Here is a 23,287-nt window from a genome sequence, read left to right as displayed (position 1 = left end):
CTTGCGCTGTGAACAAAGTTGATTTGCCCGTGTGGGCACATTGTATTGTACTTTTTCCACACACAGGGCCTTAAAAAGGCTATTTAGCCTAATGAAGTCCAGATGTGTTCTCCATTTCAATGAATTGCATAACATATTGTGCATGTTCTTGAGTTTTGTGCGCTCATTTGTGAACCTCCAATAGGTGTCGTTGTTGTGCAAATACACAGGAAAATATATTTCTTGCATGCCCAAATGTGCGCTCTACCTGCTAATGAGGACAAATTCATTGACCTCAATGGATTCTATTAACAGCATATTGCGTGTGTATATTTTGCATGCACAAAAGCACACGCAAATACGTCCATGTGTAGAAGTGCTTGGGGTGGCTCCATATGGAATATTTGTGCATGCAAAATAAACAGAGAGCATAGAGCCCATTGATTTCAATAGGTCCGTTCTCAATCCCCCTTTTTTGTGTGCATTTCTAGTGTATGCAAAAAAATAGGACCTGCTCTATTTTTATGCCCATTTGCACACCCGAGGTCCTCATAGAAGTGTATGGGTGTCGCTCAAATGCACTGTATGTGTGAAACACTGTGCAATTCCTGTGAAAAAAGAACACAGTTGCAACTCATTAGGCTAAATAACCATTTAAATTGAGGTGTGGTTGAGTCTTGTCCACAAAAACCTATGCTCTGCATGCGCAAAAAGTACAGTAAAATATGCCAATATACGCCTCGTCCATAGCACAAATACCTTGTGCTGAGGGGTGTGCAAAAACACATACGCCCGTGTTAAGTCACCCTCACTGTAAAATATCCAATACCATCTCAAAAATTACTTTACTCATGTGTAGCACATGCCATAATAACTCATCTCTCAAAGCAAAGCCAAGTAGGCACCAGCTTAGACACTGAATGTTTATTCTTCTTTCTGGCAACATCTTGGGCTGTTGGCGTTGCTGTGTGATGCTTTCCAGAAGAAATAAAAGTAACAGCAGCTTGGGAACTTCATATCTGATTCGATCTTTCTGTGAGGAAACAAATATAGTGCAGAATAGAAGTGACCATAATGTATCTACCGTAAAAACTTTATTTGGTACGTAGACATTATACTGTAATTATAGATACACAAATGAAAAACATTGTATTAAATAATAACATTAAACATATTAAATACAACGGATTCCTGCTTCTTCGGGCTCTTCTGTTGAAGATGTGCCAGACCCCAGAATATCATTAAATAATGGAAAATATAATTTAAAGATTAAAAAGATTATGCTGCCATCAAAGAAAGGGCATAGAATATATGAAGAGATTAGGAGCGCAGCCTGCTGATAAATTGCTCTTGTAGGAGATCTTCTCGTGAGCAGATTTTTCTGAAAAACAAAAATATAACCAGTCAAAACTATTCAAAGTGTCCTTTGATGTTTTTATATGCAAACTGTTGGAATAAAATTGAAATAGAAAGATATGAGAGATAGAGAGATAAAAGATAGATATGCGATGATAGATAGATAGATAGATAGATAGATAGATAGATAGATAGATAGATAGATAGATAGATATGAGATAGATAGATAGATATGAGATAGATAGCTATATAGATAGATAGATAGATAGATAGATAGATAGATAGATAGATAGATAGATGTCAGATAGATAGATAGATAGATAGATAGATAGATAGATAGATATGAGGTAGATATATAGATAGATAGATATTATATAGATGGATAGATATGAGATAGATAGATATGTGATGATGGATAGATATTCGATAGATAGAGAGATAGATAGATATGAAATATATAGACAGATAGATAGATGTGAGATAGATAGATAGATAGATATGAGATAGATAGATATATAGATAGATATTAGATAGATAGATAATGAGATAGATAAATAAATAGATATGAGATAGATATGTGATGATAGATAGATAGATAGATAGATAGATAGATAGATAGATAGATAGATATGAGATAGATAGATAGATAGATAGATATGAGATAGATAGATATATAGATAGATATTAGATAGATAGATAATGAGATAGATAAATAAATAGATATGAGATAGATATGTGATGATAGATAGATAGATAGATATTAGATTGATAGATAGATAGATATTAGATTGATAGATAGATAGGTAGATAATAGATAAAACAAATGTTATTTGTATAGCACCAACTTATTCCACAGCACTTTCAGGTAATTTATTAATTATCCCCCACCAAACTGGGTACTCATTCTACTAATGAACAAGCTCTTTAATGACAAACAGTTGATCAAAACATGCTGATACGTATGCAAAAGAGAGGCTTGAGCATACACCCCTATGATGCCGCCCTCAGACACAACAAAGCACAGGGGAGGCTGGTGACTGTGCCTGTTCAACAGCACGCATGTCAAGCTCCATCAAACTATGGGAAAAGGCAGAAATGACTTGTTGACAGTTAGCTGGGGTCTGGATTAGATTCAATGACAACAGCCTGGAGTATGAGTTGCACCTTGACATGAATACCTAAGGAAACCTAGAAGTCCTTCTGCCATATTAGAAGGTACTGGTTTTAGTTAGTCTAGTCTATGAGGGTTTTCAGTTTGGGACTAACTCTGCTCCAGTGAAAAAGTATTTTGCAAAATTGGCTCACATAATTGTTCACATAGTGTTGGAAGTTCCCATGCTGCACTCTGGATATAATGATACATTCTGGCCTATAACAAATTGGGTTGCGGGTAGGCACTTGTGCATTTTCTAGCTAACATTTGATGTTTTGCATTGGCATCTTTGCTTCATATGAATAAGTATGATGCCAATCAAATTATGAACATTGGGCATTCATACCACATAATACTCGTTATTAATGGGTATAACATTTTCCCTAGAGCATTGCTCATATTTTCCCCGCATTTAGTTCAGGTTATTGGTACATCCAACAAAGTTTCACGATGATGAATGAATGCCATTGATAAGCGAGCCAAGAAAAATGAGGGTTTTAGAAAATATAGCCATTAATAAAGTAGGTTTGATAAAGGATTGCATGCCATTGTAAATTCAGGGACACATACTTCTCAATTTGCAGCCAAACGCGTTTGTCAATTATTCTAATCTATTCATAACGCTTCAAAGATGATTAACCGTCAAGATCATGTGGGTCTTTGTTGATTATTACGACATGAGAAGTAAATTTTTTTTGTATAGTCAACTGTACTTGATTCATAGTTAAGCACATTTAGTCAGTGCTGAAATGTGTCTATTGTGTACCAAAAGCAATAAGTCACATGTGGGTGTAAGCAATATTCAGAAAATGTTGTAAATATAAGATTATATGTTAAAAAGCTGGGTCTACAGTGGTGAGGAAAGTACTCAGGTCCAAATAATGAAGGTATTGACACTAGAGATGAGCGAACGTGCTCGGCCACGCCCCTTTTTCGCCCGAATACCGCGATTTCCGAGTACTTCCGTACTCGGGCGAAAAAATTCGGGGGGCGGCGTGGCGGCACGGGGGGTAGCAGTGGGGAGTGGGGGGGGAGAGGGAGAGAGAGAGGGCTCCCCCCTGTTCCCCGCTGCTACCCCCCGCACCGCCACGCCTCTCCCCGCCCCCCGGCGCCCCCCGAATCTTTTCACCCGAGTACTGAAGTACTCGAAAATGGCGGTACTCGGGTGCGTAAGTACTCGAAACGAGTATGTTCGCTCATCTCTAATTGACACTGTTATTGGTGATTAAATGCATATTTTATAATATGATTAAATGTATATGTTATAAAATGTAAAGAAAAAAATATTACTCAACAAACCTTGAAGAGAAACCAACAATCACCCTTTGCTCTATTGGCGTATACGGTACTAAACTGTTTTCGTTTCAACAAACCTTATAGTCTTCAAGGTGATTTCCATGAAAAAGTAACTAAACCGGTTATCCAGCTGTTAAAAATTGTTGGTCTATCCTCCAGACAGTCCATCAATATCTGATTGTTGGGTTCTTTCACGTCAGAGTCTAACTGATTGAAGCCAGGAAGAAAACAAAGTTGAAAACAATGTCATGCTCTGGGTATTTGTTGAAAGAGACAGGGTTAAAGTGATAGAACTTACTTCATTGAGGGGTTCATTGCCACAGCGTACCTCTTCACACATCCAAGGTGGCCTTTCATAATCAAATACACAATGGTCCTAGTGTCTTTCTTATCCAATCTTTATTCCATTCTTGGTAGTACAATAGGACAGGATACAATAATAAAGTCAACACAACGTGTTTCAGAAATCTTTACAACATACCTGCTTCCTTTGTATGTACAATATGCCTATATATTGTTCTTGAAAAAGGAAGCAGACATGTTGTAAAGACATCCAAAATGTGTTGGCATGACTGTACTGTTCGTGACTGTACTGTTCGTGATTGTACTGTTCTGTCCATTATTATTAAAGAAGGAGGCAGTTATGTTGTACAGGCCTCTGAAACGCGTTGCACTGACTGTAACATTCGTATCCTGTCCTATTGTACTACCAAGCATGGAAAAAAGATTAGATAAGAAAGACACCAGGACCATTGTTTATTTGATTATGAAAGGCCATCTTAGATTTGCGAGGAGTTTTGTTGTGGCAATGAACCCCTCAATGAAGTAAGTTCTCTCTTTGTCACTTTCACCCTGTCTCTTTAAACTCACACCCAGAGCAGAGAATTGTTTTTAACTTTTTTTTCTTTCTGGCTCTGTGGCCAAGATACTCCCGGACCTTGGACATATCCCAGATGCTGTCCCAGTTAGTGCAGACACTGACAGGGATCAGAGGGGAAATGGAAGGTGACCAGTTTTTAATCGATGAACTGCGACAAGTGGTGTAGCAGCCAGTCAGTCAATGGACTGTTTACACCAGAAAACTGCATTCTGAAACGCTGTCTGTTTTTTCTTACTGCATTATTCCAACTGATTGAAGGGTCCGTGGTGTGGTTGCTGAAATCTCTTCAATATTTACATCTGAGCACAATCTTGCTTCTACTCATAATGTTGTAATATTTATAGCAGCAATTCTAACTACTACATGCTTGTTCCATTAAAGTGAATGGAATTGTATCAACTGGGATCCGAAGGGGAACATGGACAACATTAGGGTTGTGTTGAGGAACTGTAAAGGTACATACATAGAAAAGCTTATTTTTTCTTTTTAGGGTCTTTGAGTAAACACCCCCCACCTCCCCAATTAATTTCTGTAGTCTTAGCTTTGATTAGCAGCTTGGCTATATGGAATACCGAGTCTGTATCTGGCCCTGTATTCTGTACATAGCAAAACACCAGTATTAGAAATTGTACATGGTATAGTAAGTGAGGAATGTTACTGATTTAGCATTGAAGCCAAGTTATAGCTCAGTGTTTGTCTCCTACTATAACATCTTAACTTGCTGTTAAAGAAAAGGTCATAATGACCTAATTTCATAGATGTGCTTATAGAACACTTTACTCTGAAGCAGGAATTCTTCATTTACAGAAGCTCTTGTAAAGCAAGGTTCAGTTGTGATGCAGTTCATAGCCAAAAACAGTGAAGTATATAAAAAGTGTAGAAGTGTAAGTGCCAACTTTCTATCTATCATCCCTTTTGTATTCGCTCTCGTCTTTCTGGATGGAAAAACGTTTCAAAAAATGCCATGTGTGAATGTGGGTTATGGTTAGAACATCCTGATTATCCTAGATCGATCTTCTGACTTGGTGGTCATCAGAACTATTGTATGTACCGTATGCAAAGGAACCAATAAGGTCATGTTCCTATGGTAAAAGATTGCATAAGCCCTTCCCTGAAAATTATCCATAGTTGGTGTAAAAAATAAAAAATATATATACATCACCTCTCCGTCGCTGTCGGGGCTCTGGCACGACTTGTCTCTGCAATCCTGGCAGTGTTCTGAAGCTCTTTCAGCAAGCAGGGATTTAAAAATCCCTGCCTCCTGAAAGGGCTGTGTCTTATTGAGCGCTCAGCCATTCATTGATTTCATTGAATTTAATGATAGGCTGAGTGCTGCCTATGATTGGCTGAGCGCTGCAACCAATCACAGGCAGCGCTTAGCTGTGGTAAGGATTTACAGCAGGATTTGTGAACTTTCGGCGAATTCAAGCAGATATCCTTAGCTGAAGTTCAATTAAGCTCTTGTGGGAGTTTTTTTAGGAGGAAATCCACAGGAATAATCAACTTGCTGCCAATTGTGAAATCCACAGTGTGGTCTTATTCAGTGCTTATTTTTTCCGACCATGTCAATAGGAATAAAAATCGTATTCATATACAGTAGATTGTTAACAGAATTGCAGCAGATTTAAGCACTGACGCCCAACAGATCATCCCAGTGATAATTGTCCCTTTGCTTTTACATAGGAATGATCATCGCTGGTGAATGGAGGCAGAGCGGGCTGGGGATAGTTCTGGGCTTCCCTCCTCCATTCACAGTAAGCAGGTCATAGTTTGAAAGTCCTGACTGCAGGACTATGGGTCTGAACTCACAGCATCCTTGGAATCTCGGATGCTGTGAGTTCAGGTATGTAGACCTATGGACAGACTAGGACATTCGTCAGCTGTAAGTACTCATATTGTGAAGTTTAAGCATTTAGTAGTAAAAACACCTCAGCCACAAAGCAATAGACCATGCAAACCATAAGAGTTATGCATCAGAGTGCTGCAGTGTGGGGCACAGAGAGCCCTGACCTCAACCCCATCAAAGACCTTTGGGATGAAATGGAAACACTAATTGCGAATCAGAGCTTCTCATCCAACATCAGTGCCTGACCTCACAATCACACTTTGGCACAAATTGCCATAGGCACACTCCAAAATCTTGTCAAAAGCCTTCCCAGGCCAATTCCTCATTAATGGCCATGGTTTATAACATTGAAAATGCTCCAACTATATAAACGGCGTTGTATACTAATTAGAGATGAGCAAGTATACTCGCTAAGGCTAACTACTCGAGCGAGTAATGCCTTAGCCGAGTATCCTCCCGCTCGTCTCTAAAGATTCGGGGGCCGGCAGGGGGCGGAGAGCGGCAGGGGAGAGCGGGGAGGATCAGAGAGAGATCTCTCTCTCCCTCTCACCCCCCTGCTCACCGCCGCAACTCACCTGTCACCCGCTGGCAGCCGAATCTTTAGAGACGAGCCGGAGGATACTCGGGTAAGGCACTACTCGCTCGAGTAGTTAGCATTAGCGAGTATACTCGCTCATCTCTAATACTAATCAATTATTATTAGAGATGAGTGAGAACGCTCGGTTAAGGCAGTTACTCGAGTGAGCATCGCTCTTCTCAAGTAACTGCTTACTGGTCCGAACAGATTCGGGGGGGGGGGGGGCGGCAGGGGGAATCGGGGGGAGCGGGGGGAGAGTAAGAGAGATCTCTCTCTCTCTCCCGCCGCCCTTCCCCCCTGAATCTGCTCTGACCAGTAAGCAGTTACTCGAGAAGAGCGATGCTCGCTCGAGTAACTGTCTTAACCGAGTGTGCTCGCTCATCTCTACTTATTATATTTTAAATGTGTATTCAATGATTATACAAGATTATTTTATTGTAATATTCTATGATATCATGCAGCAGAGCAGTGGATGCATTTATGCAGTGCTTTACTATATATTGCCTGTTTAGTATGGAGAACAGGATATGTGCTGTAGCTTCCTTATTTAGCCATTCAGAAAGAGCTCATACTGCCTTTCCCGAATAAGGAGTAATAGATGTAAGTGCTCTGATCATGGGTGAACTCTTACAAAATGCTCTGACATTTAGAAAAGTGAAAAAATCGGGTAGCTGTCAATCTCGCATGCTTATGTACGTCAGGTCAAATGCATTATTCAGCAGAAGTTAACCATTTACCCGTGGCATTGTCACATGTTACTTGATAAATTGGCCTTTCAGCATGAAAAGTTGTCTTTTTTGACAGTTTCTAAGTGATGCATCTGTTTCATCAGCAGTAAACGTTATGGATTCATTCATGTTTTGTGCCTTTATTTTATTGACTAATTCACTCATTCATCCATGTATTCATTTATGTATCTACTATACAAAATCAGAATTTATGCTGTTCCTTAGCAATGTATTATGGGTGACATGTGGTTTGCAGTTATTGCTTCCAACCTCATCTTGAAGTCATATTTCCATATGTCCTGCATCCTCTTTACTGCAGTGAAATCAATGAATGACTGAGTGCTCAGCCAATCAGACACAGCTCTTTCAGGAGCTCTTTCAGAAAGAGCTTCAGAACACTGCCAGGATTGCAGAGACAAGTCGCGCCGGAGCCCCAACAGGGGTGGACAGGTGATGTATAAATTTTTTATTTTTTACACAAGCTAGGAAAGATTTTTTAAGGAAGAGCTTATATTTCCAGCCCTTCCCTGAAAATTACTGCAGAGGTTGCCTGCAGCCCATTGCTTTCAATGAGGCTCGCTGTAGCGCCAGCCCCATTGAAAGCAATGGGAGAAGATCGCAATCCTCTGCCACAGCTGTCACAGCTGTGGCAGGGGATTCTTTCATCCCCATGGGGAGTCCCCTTGTCACTGAACACTGTGACAGTGCTGTCACAGTGTTCAGTGATGAGGGGACTGCCCGCGGGGATTCAATATGCGCAGCACAGACCTGTACAGTGCACGCATGTCCTATCTTTTTCAGCTGCAAAGATTTTGAGCCTGTAAAAGTCGGACATGTGAACACATCATAGAGAACCAATGGTTCTATCAGACTGACTTTTTTTGTGCACATAGCACCAGAAAATTGTGCATTGTGAGGGCTCAGATTGTGTCCTCTATTGCTATCCCCCTTTGAATACTGTTGCCTGTCACACCCCAAAGACTCGGGATAATCTCTGAAATCTAATCTTGCCTTCTTCCTCAATCATACCACACTCAATTTATAAGCATCCTGAATAGGTTCCCAATTAACTGATTCTGATTGGCAGACTATTTGGAATAACACTTCCAGAAGCTCCTGTAACACCCTCATTTTTGAAACTTGTTATAAAGTTCTGATGAGATAATATTAGGTGGCCCTGTATAGCCAATGTAGCTATCGCCTTTAGATGTTGTTCAGTCTCTGGGATACTAAAAATCTTAGGAGAAACTTTAGTAAATTTGCTGCTTGCCTTGAATAAACTTGTCTCCAGTATCTTCTTAGCCAGGATGCAGGTAACAGTTATGGTGGGAAATCAATCCTTTCTTACATTTGCAAAAGTGAGAACTATTTATACATAATTAAAGAAAAATAATCTTCCAATTTATTGGCTTCCCAAGATGAATCTTAGAAAATCTGTTTCCCATGCATAGCTTATGTCCTCCCATCTGGCACTGAATCTCAACAGACTACTCTCGCTCTACCTTCTTCCTTCATTCTTCTCTCTCTTTTCTTCCCTTCCTTCTATTTATTTCTGCTTTCTTCTCTATTTTATTTTCCCTGATTGTTTTTTCATTTACCCTTCTTGCTTTTGTTAAAGGGAATGTGTTATCAGAAAATGACTAATTGAATAAATAAAGTTTCTATGTTAAACATTTAATATTTTTTGTTATTTAATCCCCATCACATACTGCCAAAGTATATAATAAACTACAGTTTTGTTTTTTAAATTAGGGAACTTGTTTATCTTTGGTTTTCCCATATATTACTATATCTGCCCTATGCGAGGGGAGATTATAATGTCATTAACTATACCTTGTTTATATGTTTAAGCTCAATAAAATGCTTTTAATAATAATAAAAAAAAAAATATATATATATATATATATATATATATATATATATATATATATAGCAGTTACATAGTTAGAACTATGCTGTTAGATGACATGTCTGGACCTGAAATCTTGGGATCCAAAATGGAACCAGGAGAATGTTGAACAAATATTGAACACAGCTTTGTATAGGAAAGCGAAAAACCAAAGAGATCAAACATTGCAAGATCTAAGAGAATTCCTTCTAATGACTGTCAGATCATGTCCTATAAGAGTCGATACAATTTGATTGTGCAAAGCAAATGTGGTACAAGTATTCAAAAAGAACACCAAACGGATGCAGAAAATGGTAATGATGATAAGTTTAGGTTTTCCCATTTTACTTCCGCTTTGCAGCTGTGAAACTCGTGGCTGCGTAACGGGACAAAGCGAAACCATTGATTTCAAAGGTTTTGTTTCCACCATCAGGATTCTCGTGTGCTAATAGTACACAGAAAAAAATTTAGGACATGCCTTATCTTTCTCGCACGTAGTTAATACTAAACAGGACTAGAGATGAGCAAGCGTACTCGGCCACACCCCTTTTTCGCCCGAGCGCCGCGGGCGAAAAGATTCGGGGGGGCGCCGTGGGTGAGTGGGGGGTTGCCCGGGGAGTGGGGGGGGGGGGGGGAGGGAGAGGGAGAGAGAGAGGGCTCCCCCCTGTTCCCCGCTGCTACCCCCTGCTCCGCCACGCCTCCGCCCATCCCCCGGCGCCCCCCGAATCTTTTCACCCGAGTACGGAAGTACTCGGAAATCGCGGTGCTCCATCGAGTAATTACTCAAAACGAGTAGGTTCGCTCATCTCTAGACAGGACCTATCTACACACTTTTTTTTTCAAACTCTTGCGCAATAGTATAGAGTATGAATAATCTGGAAGAATTAAAATACCTGGTTCATACGCCACATAGCGGCGAGCATATTAACGCATGCGCCCATGTGTTTTTGCCCTGAATTTCCAGAAGCATTGTGTCTAGATTTTATGGGAATGTAAACTGAACACAGAATCTTAATTATCCAGTCAAACGCATGCAGCTCTAGCAGGAGTCATTAGCTGAAGTTGTTTTCCCCATACTGCGCTTGTGTTTAATCCAAGCAGAATCAGCAAGTCATATTTTTGTCACTTCTCATCTTTTCTTATGAACACAGTGCTCACAACTCAAGGATGGCTTCACATGGGCATATGCATAATTGCGCACACCTTAGCGCAACGCATTTGCGCCTTGAACAACTCTTTTTTGTGCGTGTATCAGCGTATTTTACCTGACTTTTTGTGCATAGGACACAACCACACCCCAAATGAAATGGCTATACAGACTAAGGAGTTCCAGATATGTTCTTTTTCCAGAGGAATTGCACAGGGTATTGCGCATCCCCTTGAATATAGCACGTTCATTTGCAACTCCCCCCCCCACCCATAGATATTTATGGAACCCTTTGGTGCACAGTTGTGCACAAAAGTAGAGCATACTGTTTTTTTCTTTCGAGCGCACGTAAAAGAAAAGCAATGTGAGAGAAACCATTGAAATTCATGGCTTCTATTATCTGCGTATGGCGCTAATTTTGTGAATCTGCCTTAAAGCTGAGACATTTTACCTATGTAAAGCTCATTTCTATCTGTCAGAATACCATATTTGTAGATTTTTTATTTTCTATAAGTACTTGTGTATGTATATATATACGCTTGCTATCTCGTGACATATATGCGCTATGCAGCGTGCACAATCACGTGCTAAACACATGTATCAGCACTTTTAAATGTACTTTTTGTGCTGCCAGGGCTGCTTACACAAGCGCGGTCCCGGCAGTGCCATGCTTGAGATCTCCAGACGATCAGGTAATTGGGCACCCGTTGACAGCACCTCAAATACACAGTGGTCAGAGCGGAAGCAGATGCTCCAACCCTTGTGTAGTGTCCAGAGCATGTAATTACAGGACTGGCTCTCATTGAAATGATTGGGACCCCAACTTATAATTACAAGCGCAGGCCTCTGCTGTGCCTTTCTAATCTTTGCCAGTTGGCATCCAGCCACCTTGGGGATACCCTCTTATTGACTCTGGTTTTCTGAGCGATTGTCACCAGGGTCACTATTGAGGGTTGTCTTCCGAGTATACTGTACTGCTCTATAGGCAAACCTTTCACAGTATTGGTATACGGTCACCCTGATGTGGTTCTCTAATAGACTTATTTCTGCTGAGTAACAATGGTCGGAATGATAACCGTACTCCAGTCTAAGTTTATGGGGTTGCTCCACACCCAGCCATTATCGATCTAATGGAGGTGCTGTACACCTAATGTAGGCACACATGTATAGCCAAACATACAGGCATCAATCAACGTTTTTAGCAGACACCTTCTAAGTGAGTTATTCCTACACCTTGTTTATCACTTAGTACTGACCATTATAAACGTGTCTGGTGTGATTCTTCGGTACACACCGATTTTGACTTCACCTCTTGTGATCTTATGCACTAAGTGAAGGCGCAGGAGACTGCCCTCCTGGCCATACTGTAAATACAAGAAGTGTGTTGACGGTGTGTAGATTCCAGTTATCCTCCCCAAGGTCCATTATTGGACAAGTGGAGTCCCGGCTTTGTTTGTTGCCTGTTGTGTGTTTGTTGTTGGCCTAGTTAATATTTTAATAGAACAAATCAAAGTTATTTTTTGGACTCTTTCTCTGTGATAGTGATGTTCCCAAAAGAGTTTCTTTGCCCATTTGTGAAATCTAGCACAGAATGTTGGAGCTAAAACTAACGTTGCAATCAAAGAAGAGTCAAAATAAACTTCTGAAATCCTGATAAGAAAATGCAATATCCCAAGACAACAGACAAAAAAGGACTCCCCTGATGTGCCTGGAATGCCCAATGGGAACAAACCATTGCAACTATGGTCCTGGATAGCCTTGAATGAATCAGCTATCAGATTGGACACCCTGTTTAGATGATGGGCATCCACAATAGGAGAGCACTCTGTGTACTTCCTAAAGATCCTAAATGGCCTTGGTCATATAAGTAGTGTTGAAAAATGAAAAATATATATCCAATGACTCGAAGGTGTAGGAGAAATAAGCATGAAACTGAAGTGAATGAGATGATTAAAATCCAAACTTACTCCACGGGGAGAAGGGGGGGGGTGAAAATCACTCAATCCCCGTACACATGGGATGGTGCCAGTCAGGAAAACCCAGATGTATTCCATATGGTAGGTACAGAAGCAGATGCAATGCATTTCAGTGCCAGGCTTGCACCTTTTTTGGGCTTAAAACAGAAGGTATAAGCCTGGCACTGAAATACGTTGCATCTGTTTCTTTTGATTTTTCATGTACCTTTGAACTCTTGGATAAATAAGCTTTTTTTCTGCATTAGGGTGACTACCCACTACAGTTTTTTTTTCACAGCGAAATCCGTAGCGTTTTTTTTTCTGCAGGGGTCTATTGGTCTTATAATGTTAAAAATCGCAAAATCGCAGTTTACCGTGAAATCGCGATTTTGCGCTATCGCAATTTTAACATTACAAGTCCCATAGACCCCTGCAGAAAAAAACGCTGCGAATTTCGCAGTAAGAGCTGAACTTGTTTTTGCAATACCCTAATATTTAGGTTTAAGCTTACCATTTCCCAATTTTTGTGAGTTTACTATGCTGATTTACTATGTCACAATTTAAGGCTTGTTTTCATTGACCCTGGAGGACATACAGTCATTGTAAAACAGAAAAGCATAGCTATAACAGAAATGAACAGGTTATATATTTTACACAGAGCTATACAAGGTCCTTCTATATCTGTTATGATTATAGAGCTAGGGACAGGTTGGACCAAGATGTTAGCCTAATGCTATGTTGCAGATAGCAAAAAGAGTAGAATTTAACACCTCCCATAGCAATGATCCTAGTGTAGCAATTTTTAATCAATTTTGACACAGTATAACTCAAGCTAATTACTACCCACTTTACATCCGTCAATGATCTGATGAACAAAGGTTCAGACAAACATCTGTCTAACATCATTAAGCTGTGCAAGAAGGGCTTTAAAGGCTATGGAATCCCGTGTACATGAAAAGTCAATACACACATACCTTACTAAGTCCCTCAGAAAAAATGTTTTTTGCATTGAGTCTTCATTTTCATGCATTTAAACATTCTAATTCTTGTTGTGCCTTAGGTCCTTCATTCAGATTTCTGTCTGGGGGCGTTCCCAGCATTGATCCCCACAAGCACAGCTCCTCCTCCTCTCTGTCAGCTATGTAGTCACACCCACTCAATGCTACCCAATCCTGTCCCTCTGTTTACTATCTACTAGTGAGACATAGATTGGTGGTGGTGGAACAGATAAGCAAATCAAATGACAAGGAGTTGTGAGATGAGCCTGGCCAAAAAAAGAACCTAATTGTACTATGAGCAGATGGGTGTGGGGCAAATGATCTGGATAGAGAGCAAAGCATGTCAAAATAGTAATAGTTGAAAGTGCAGCATGCTAGGACATAGCGACTGGTGAGATGATCAGCAAACATATCCCCAATCTGTCATATAGCCCTCTGTAACAAGGTTTCTATCTCCAGACATATTACAGGTTTTTTATCCTCTGTTACTGCTTAGAACTTGCAGTGACTATAATAAACAATGAGATATAAACTTTAGCAGAATCATACAGATTGGAAATCCCACTAATCAGAAAGCTATGGGAGCGAATGAAAAGGGTAACCCTAAAGGGGAAGTCCACTTTAGAAAATGCCTTTTTGTTTAAAGAGTTCCCTCAAAATAAACTGCTTTTGAAATCCTCAGCTGTAATTGGAAGAGCAACCTGTCAGCAAGTGTTCAATTTCTCTACAGTGCCACAAGAGAGGAAATTAGTCATTTCAATGTTTCAACTGAAATCAACTATCGGTGTCAATGGGCTGTAGAGCTAGGGATATTCTTTGTAGCCACTCTCTACTCTGGCTAATAAATAGGGGTCTTGCTAGAAAGGCAAAGATGCAAAAAAAGGTGTTCCTTAAATTAGACAAACACCCCATAAGGGCTGCCCCAACAATTATTACTCATGTGCTTTTACACCAGAGTGATAATCACTTACTGCTTGGAAGAGGAACATACCGGAGATCTCTTCTGGCCATCTGTCTACCTCCATTCAGAGCAAACAGGCAGTCGATCCTAGATGAACAACTGCCAACAGATGCTTGATTTTTAGGTGAGCTTAAGACCAAGCCACTCCAACAAGTGAGTCCCATTTACACTCTTTTGAGCAATTACTTAGTCAACAATTGGCCCATGTAGAAGTACCCTTAGTCAGTTTTTTACTTTTTTTTTTTCTAACAAACAGAAACTTGACCTATTTGGTCTTTTTGGTGCATTTCAAATACTCTAGAAATGCTCATCATTCATAAATATTCATGTAAAGCATACATTGCATGAAGACATAATATAGAACGTTATCAGTTGTATTCTTACAAGGTATGATCCGGCCTTTCTGCAAGCTTCAAAGCCTCATGCATCCCTGCAGCTGACAGCTTCCTGTTGATATTTCTGTACCTGCATTGTAACAGATTTCGATAGGTTGTCCTTAGGTCTCTGTTAAAAAAGGCATAAATGAAAGGATTTATCAGAGAGTTTGCATATCCGAGCCATAAAAATGTCCTTTCCATCCACAAAGGAATACAGCTGCACTCTGTTCCACAGATAAACGGTCTTGCAGTTGAAAGTATAAAAAAAGGTAGCCAGCATACAGTGAAAGCTCCCACGATAATCCCAAGTGTCGTAGCAGCTTTCTGTTCTCTTTTAAAAATGGAAATATTTTTCCTGTCATTTTTCAGTAATTTTGACAGATTTGTACATTCTTCTGATTCTTTGTGCACTTTTACCACTCCATTTACTGCAAACATTCCTTCACTTTCCTCTGATCGCGGGAATCCGTTAAACTTGTGTTTGGCTGCACTCCGCTTAGCAGCTTTGAATATTCTGTAGTACATGAACAGCATGACTGACATGGGGATGTAAAAGGCAACAGCTGTAGAATAAATGGTGTAGCCAAAATCTTGACTAATTAAGCAAACTTTGTCATCGTTTACATTCTGAGCCCAACCAAAGAGAGGAGGTAATGTGATGGAGGCAGAAAGGAGCCAGACGCACAGGATCATTTTAGCCATACGTTTCCCATTCTGTCTCACCGGGTAGGTCAGGGGTCGGGTGATTCCAAGATACCTGAAAATAAGGACAACAGGGTTGAGTTATGGAAAATTTTTCATGTATTTCTTGCACTGTTACTAACATGTAGTGCTCTTTTTTTCTAACGCCTTTAACCCTTTCCAATCCAATTTGTATTCTGGTTTTCCTAGGGGGCTTACTCTTTTTCTGCCATTATACAACGGCGCTATATGCTGGCTAAAGCCAGTACTGCATGAGGTGACACGTTGGAGAGGCTCCGACAGCAGAGAGGCTGGCAATATACAGTAAGAGAACCCCGACGGGTGTCTTCCAACATCAGAGCTTAAATTCTAATGTCTTTAGACATCAGGCAGTGGATTGGAAAGGGTTAACAATGGAGTAACACAAGGGTCAGTTTATGGCCCTCCTCTTTTTAATATGCTTCTTTGTGACCTTGTAGAGAACGTACAGAGTAGAGTCAATATTTGCACATGATACTAAGCTCTGTAAAGTAATCAACCCACAGGAGGATATAATTACAATATTACAGAAGGATTTAGGGAGTCTGGAAGCTTGAGCGTAAAATGGCAAATGAAGTTGAGCATGAATAAATGCAAAGTGATGCAGTTGAACCAAAGAAAGAAATTCTACAATTATGTATTAAGCCTTAAAACACTTGGTAAGATGCAACTGAAAGAGGTCTTGCCTTAGTACAAATCCCTAGTCAGAACACATGGAGTATTTTGAATAATTTTGGACACGTGTGTATAAAAAGGACACAGTTGAATTAGAGCAGGTCCAGAGGAGGGCATCGGAGGCAATTAAGGGAATGGCTGGAAAGCACGACCAACAAATGTTATCAAACTGGGGTTATTTAGTTTGGAAAAAGACTGCTTAGGGGTGATCTGATTAGAATGTGAACATACATGAATGGACAGTATAGGTCTAATGATCTTTGTACACCAAGACCTGGAACCATGACAAGGGGGCATCCTCTACATCTGAAGGGATGAAGGTTTTAGCAATATCATAGATAAAGATTCTTTACTGTAAGAGCAGTGAGACTATTGATCTCTCTATCACACCACATTGTGATAATTAATTCATTGAACAAGTTTAGGAAGAGCCTGGAAACCTTACATGAAATACTGATTGCTGTATTTGTAATCAGGAAGATTTTTTTTAAAGTTATGTGGCATTTAGTATTCTTCTCATTGGGGTCTTGCCATCGTCTGGCTTAACACTGTACAAATATAGGTTAGACTTGATGGACTTATGTATTTTGCTAACCTTATCAACTATGCACAGTAAGGGCACTTTTACATAGGCCAACATTTGCCAAAATTATTGTTCAAATGAGTGATTACAGATGACTGTTGGCCTGTGTAAACACGGGATCTGACAGGCCAAGTGAATGAGAATCGGTCACTGGTTGGGGTTGCTCGGTTTTCAGCTCACCTAAAAACAAAGCAACTGTTAGCCCATGTAAAGGTGCAGTCCATCTATGACCAACTTCCGGTTTACTCTGAACCGAGGTGAGCTGCTGGAAGAGATCTCAGGTATGCTCCATCTCCATTCAGTAAGTGATGATTGCTCCTGTATGAAAGCACAGGAGCGATAATTACTGGAACATGAGATAAATGTAGGAAAAATTGTGGTTATAGGCACAATCCCATTTAACTCAAAGAGGCACAAGACGTGTTTTTAAGCTAAACTCCTGCTTTTATTGAAAATTTTGAAGCATATAGATGCATTTCGGGGCCATTCTGCATCTTCCTCAGTATTTTAGCTGGGGAAACACAGCCAGCAGTGGTGTGTTCTCTTTGCAGTGGAGCACTCTCATGAACGACTGTCGCATAAGTAAAGTACCCTAAGGCCTCATGTCCACTAGGAAATTCGGGCCTGCGCGGATTCTCCATGCAGAATCCCGCAGCGGGACCCTCCTTTCCCACGGACATGAGGCCTGAAAATAGATTTTTCTTACCTGTCCAGACGCAGCGGGTTCCTGTCCATCGCGGACGGATCTTCTTTCTCTTGGCTCGGGGGATGCGCTCGGCACGCCGGCAGTGTGCCGCACGCATGCGCCATGCACTCTTTTTTCTTTTGGAGCTCCTGCGCTCCCGTGACGAAGAGCAGGAATTCAGCTGCGGGTGTACCGCGGGACCGGACGGCTTCTATAGGCTTCTGTGGAAGCCTGTGGGAGCCGTCCACGCGGGAGACCCGCAGAAAATGAAGCATGCTGTGCTTTCTCTCACGTGCGGGAGAAAACGCAAATCCATTAAAATGCCATCCGTGGGTGCAAATTACAATTTACTTGTCCGTGGATGGCTAATGGATCCCTATTGGCAAAATTGAATGCGGATTCCGCAGCGGAATCCGCAATTCGATTTTGCCACTGGACATGAGGCCTAAATGTGAGAGTAATAAGTACTCAGTTGCCAAAGAGACATAACAAGAAGGCAGACAGGTCCTTTTTAAGGGGTTCCTCTGGGATTGTATAGTATTATACAGGACTGTGCATTAGTTCCTACAGAACATAACATAACTACTACAGAAAAAGATGAGGGTGTTTCTTAGTATATTTAATGTATATAAATGACGGAGAGGAAGCCCACACTTTTTCCTTTGAACAAAGATGTCGCAGCAACCGAGATGTGTTTTATAAAGAATAGCTTAGTCCTTATTATAAATTCTTAAGATTATTGAAAGTCCTTGAGAGTTTTATTACCTGAGCACTTCAATGTGATTCCTAAAATTCTTGTAATTAAACAGTAGGTACATTGATGTAATATATAAGTTGCTAAAATAGTAAAATATGATAGGATTAGCAAATATATTCAGTGACAATATAAAAATTTGGCCCCTTAACAGTTTTATTCCAAGAACAATAAAGCAGACTAAATATAACCTCTATATGAAATAAAGATGTTTTTAAGAAAAGCATTGATGGTAAAATGTGCAACAGATCAATTTGATAAAAAGGAATTTATGCAACTGTCCCAGGAAGGTCATTTTTACCCCAACATAGTTAAAGTGCCCGTGGGGTTTGTTTGTCTTCCATTGGACAAAAGCCATTGCAGGTCTGGAAGAGGCTGAATTTGAATCACAGAAAAGAAGTGACTCTGTTGTCGAAAATAACCCACCAGAACCCCGTTTTTAAGTGCTGTCTCTTTTAAGACATTGGTGGCATATAACTGGGATATGCTACCAACGTCTGATCAATGGATGCCAATATCAATGGTTATCCATGTTGTCACCTAGAAGAAACAGCAGAGCCTTTTATGGCCACTGCCACTTCATTCTAGAGATCGGTAAGGGTAACAATGGTCAGACTCCTGCCAACTTTTCCATTGATGGCATATCTGAGCCATATTCTTGCAACAGATATAATATGGTATTCTTAAATGTGTGCGATTTGTATTTCAGATTTAGAAAAGAAATGTAAATTATCTTTATGGGGCATTTATTAAATGCTTGAATCACTGATTAAATATTAATTTTCAGTATGACTACAAAGTCCTTTCAACCAGATATTACTGATTGCTAAGGTGAGCTAATGTGTTGTATAATCATTTTAACAGGTTGATAAACACAAAAAAAGTAGACACATGTTAACTAGAGATGAGCGAGTATACTCGCTAAAGGCATTGCCTTTAGCGAGTATCTCCCCCGCTCGAGACTGCAGGTTCGGGTGCCGGCGCGGGGGAGCGGTGAGTAGAGGCTGTCAGCAGGAGGGAGCGGGGGGGAGAGAGGGAGAGAGAGATCTCCCCTCCGTTCCGCGCCGCTCTCCCCCGCAGCTCCGTGCCCGCCGCCGGCACCCGAACCTGCAGTCTCGAGCGGGGGAGATACTCGCTAAAGGCAATGCTCGCTCGAGCAATTGCCTTTAGCGAGTATACTCGCTCATCTAGAATGTTAACCTCTTTTTCTCAGAGCTGACAAATATAATATTCGCTAATTCATCAAAGTCATGTCTGAATAAAATGCTCATTACCATGCATGTTTTCTTCTCTGTTTCCACCTGGCACGAAGACAGTGGAGGGCCAGGGGAACTTTGAATATTACTAGATATTGAATATCTAGGAATAAGGCCAACAATGCAGGGCACAGAAGACAGAATCGGAACGCAACTTTCATGAGTCTAATGTTCAATACTGTATGTATTGTGCAATACTTAAAAACGCACCTCTTCAGGGAAGCATACCAAATCTCCTGACCTAGTCCCTCGCCCCTCCCTATGGTGCTCCACCCTGTTTGCCTTCTGATAAATGATCTGTACATAAAATTTCCTATTGCCTGTGTTCCCCACCTCCTGTACCACCCTCAACCCATTTGTGTCTAACCCAATGTACCTTATATTGTAATTGTTGTATTGTTTTGCATTTATCCATGCCTGAAAGCGCTGCGGAATAAGTTGGCGCTATACAAATAAAGATTATTATTATTATTAATACTGAATATACAGAGTAGATTTGTGCTTAAGTGTAGAATTTCTGTAGACAGATTTTTGGGGTTCTTTCCTGCTAAAATATTAAACATATTAAGTAAGAAATTATTGTGAGTTTTATGAAGAATCAACCGCTCTTTGACATCTACATTCAGTAGCAACATAATAAAGTATGCTTTTCTAGTACTGAGAAGAACACCCCTTTTCCTACACAGTTGCCTTAATTGTAACCCCCTTTGCTCACAGAGTAGCCTTAATTGTAGCAAGGATATTCTATAGTAGTTCCTTCATACTTATAATGGCATGATGCTATCACAAAGTTATACATCTCTTAATCTACTGTATCCTAAAGGTTCACTAATGGATTCAGGTCTGGGGTCTGTGTGGCACATTACATTGAATGGCTTGATATATCACATGTGCTTTGTGATATGGCCCATTATCCTACAGAAGTAGCTAAGAACGGATAGACTGTGGTCATAATGGGATAAATGGTCAGCAATAAGGATGAGCGAGTATACTCGCTAAGGCACTACTTGTCTGAGTAATGTGCCTTAGACGAGTATCTCCCCGCTCGTCCTTAAAGATTCGGGGACCGCTGCAGAGCGGGGAGCTGCGGGGGAGAGCGGGGAGGAACGGAGGGGAGATCTCTCTCTCCCTCTCTCCCGCCTGCTCTCCCCTGCTCCCCGCCGCAACTCACCTGTCAGCCGCGACTCACCTGTCAGCCGCAGCGGTCCCCGAATCTTTAAGGACGAGCAAGGAGATACTCATCTAAGGCACATTACTCAGACAAGTAGTGCCTTAGCGAGTATACTCGCTTATCCTTAGTCAGCAACAATACTGAACTAGACTATGAAAATTAAAACAACCCTCTCCTGGGATTGGAAGAATTGGGGGGATTTTACCTATAGTTGTTCTTCTCTGCTCTCCATCCAATCCACAAGTTCTGGTCCTTGCTTGCAATTTTCTATCTAACCTATGCACACTGTGCACTGCTCTCTGATTGGCCAGTTCTTGTCATGTGAGCACACTGACCAATTACAGAGCAGGTATAGTGCATTGTTAGTCTCACATAACCAATGCACTATAAGAATTAGGTAGCCTAAAGACTGCATTGTCCATCTTTGATGACCAAAAATAAGAACTGAAACTGGCAGATTGGAGGGACGACAGAGAACAACAAGTGCAAGTATTATACCCCCTCTCCTATCTCTGGTCTCCGGATAGAATTCTGTCCCGAAACTGAAGGATTGCTTTAAATGTTTAACTTTATCTGTCTAATTTGTGTGCTACTGTTACCACTGTAGCCTCTGCTCCGTCTTTAACTGGCAAGAGTTATACAAAGTATAGTCCATTACTGCTATGGCCCATCTGCTTCAAGCTCCAATATGAGGTAGATTTGAATCAGTTATAGGCATGTTTTGTGACCTATGCAGAGGTCATTGTGCAGGGAAAGAGATTACACAAATTGTGACCATTACCTACTTTGACATACTGTGAATGGTGGATCCTGTGTTATCTATGTATAGGTGTTATCTTTTTTATTGTAATCCTGCCTGTGGTAATAATGGGATACAGTAACTGCTGAAAAACATGTTATATAGAACAGGAAGTGCCAGACTATTATTAGCTTTAGTGGTTAATGTGAAAACTGCAGGGTTTTAGGATTTTTTAAAATTATAGATTGTCAGATTGAAAATAAAAAAAGTCACGAAACATTCTTAAAATAAACTCATTGTCAAGAAAAAGGATCAAGCACCTAGAAGGAGTTGTCGGAATCGAATGAAGTGTCACTGTTCTCAGTAAGAGAAAACAAGTAATCTAGCAGATATGATACCTTTTAATGGCTAACAAAAATGCATGATGTTACAGCAAGCTTTCGGGTTCTTATCGACCCTTCATCAGGCTGTGAAATAGGTTTGGATGGGACACAAACATAGCATACAAATGCAGAGCGGAGGGCGGACACCCCTCTTGATCTAAATAAATGTTCACACACAGAAATTTGAAGTTTAAAATAACACCAGACAATCTGAGCAAAGAGATAAATACTTAATCAGTCCACTGAGCTGTGGAATGTGACATTTTATGATGTCTGTTATCTCCACTTTGCAAGATGCAAATAGAAGGATATGGAAACATTACCTCTGCAGCACCACGTATTGGATGGCAACATTCTTGCAATCAATTTCAGAATTCTTATGAAAAAAAGAAAAAAAAAACAATGATTGGGAAGTGGACACCCATCTTGAACTCCTTCGGACCTTTCATATTCTCTACTTATGTCAGAATCCAGGGCTGAGGTTCATTTCATTTTTGAGGGTGTCAAACATGACCATGAATCAAATGAAACTTTATATGTGTGATTGTAACTTTGATATAAGTGATTTAAGTATCAGAGCAAAAGGATAATTTGTTGCAGAAAGCCTAACACTTGAAGGGAGGCTATATGGAGGCAAACTGGTTCTGTATGGTATCCTGCAGCATATCAGTCCACATTTGTTGTAACTGAGCCTTTAGATCATGCAAACTTATAGGCTGTCAAAGTTGGCATCCCTGCTGGTCCTGCACATGTTTTATTGGTGATAAATCTCGCAACCGGGCCAGCCATGGAAATGTGGCAATGTTGTGGAGGCATTCCCTTGCTGTGTGCGACCAAAAATTGTCCTGCTGGAGAATGCCTCTTAGAAGCCCCGCCGCAAGAGAAAACACATGTGGCTGGAGGATGTCCTGAATTTATATTTGAGCTGTCATTGTCCCTCATATTACTATTGGGAATGACTGACTGTCGACGGCTCCATCCCACTAGCAGTGTGGGCAGTGTGTCGCTTCACAGAAAAGCCAAAATTGAGGAGCTCACCCCTAGGTCTCAAGACACAAACACAGCCACAGTCAGTGCCCAAAATGAACCTGTTAGTCGCTGAAGGCAACCCGGTTACACCTTGCAGCAGTCCAGTTTAGTCATTCACGATACCACTGCAAAATGAGGTGACGGTGGATGG

The 23,287-nt window shown here is 40.7% G+C and overlaps 1 protein-coding gene across 1 annotated transcript in view; it reads right to left on the bottom strand.

Annotated features, from left to right (window-relative positions):
* Positions 1-15,144: 15,144 nt before the first annotated feature.
* The window catches only part of HTR7 (5-hydroxytryptamine receptor 7), a 150,184-nt gene continuing 142,041 nt past the window's right edge, over positions 15,145-23,287 (bottom strand). The window contains exon 2 of the mRNA XM_066598790.1: positions 15,145-15,898. Within this exon, the coding sequence (XP_066454887.1) occupies positions 15,145-15,898 (754 nt within the window). The remainder of the gene's footprint in view (positions 15,899-23,287) is intronic.

This window comes from Eleutherodactylus coqui, chromosome 4, assembly GCF_035609145.1.
Source record: "Eleutherodactylus coqui strain aEleCoq1 chromosome 4, aEleCoq1.hap1, whole genome shotgun sequence".
Taxonomy (NCBI): domain Eukaryota; kingdom Metazoa; phylum Chordata; class Amphibia; order Anura; family Eleutherodactylidae; genus Eleutherodactylus; species Eleutherodactylus coqui.
Note: the sequence above shows the minus strand (reverse complement) of the source record. Positions and strands in the feature narration are given on the sequence as shown.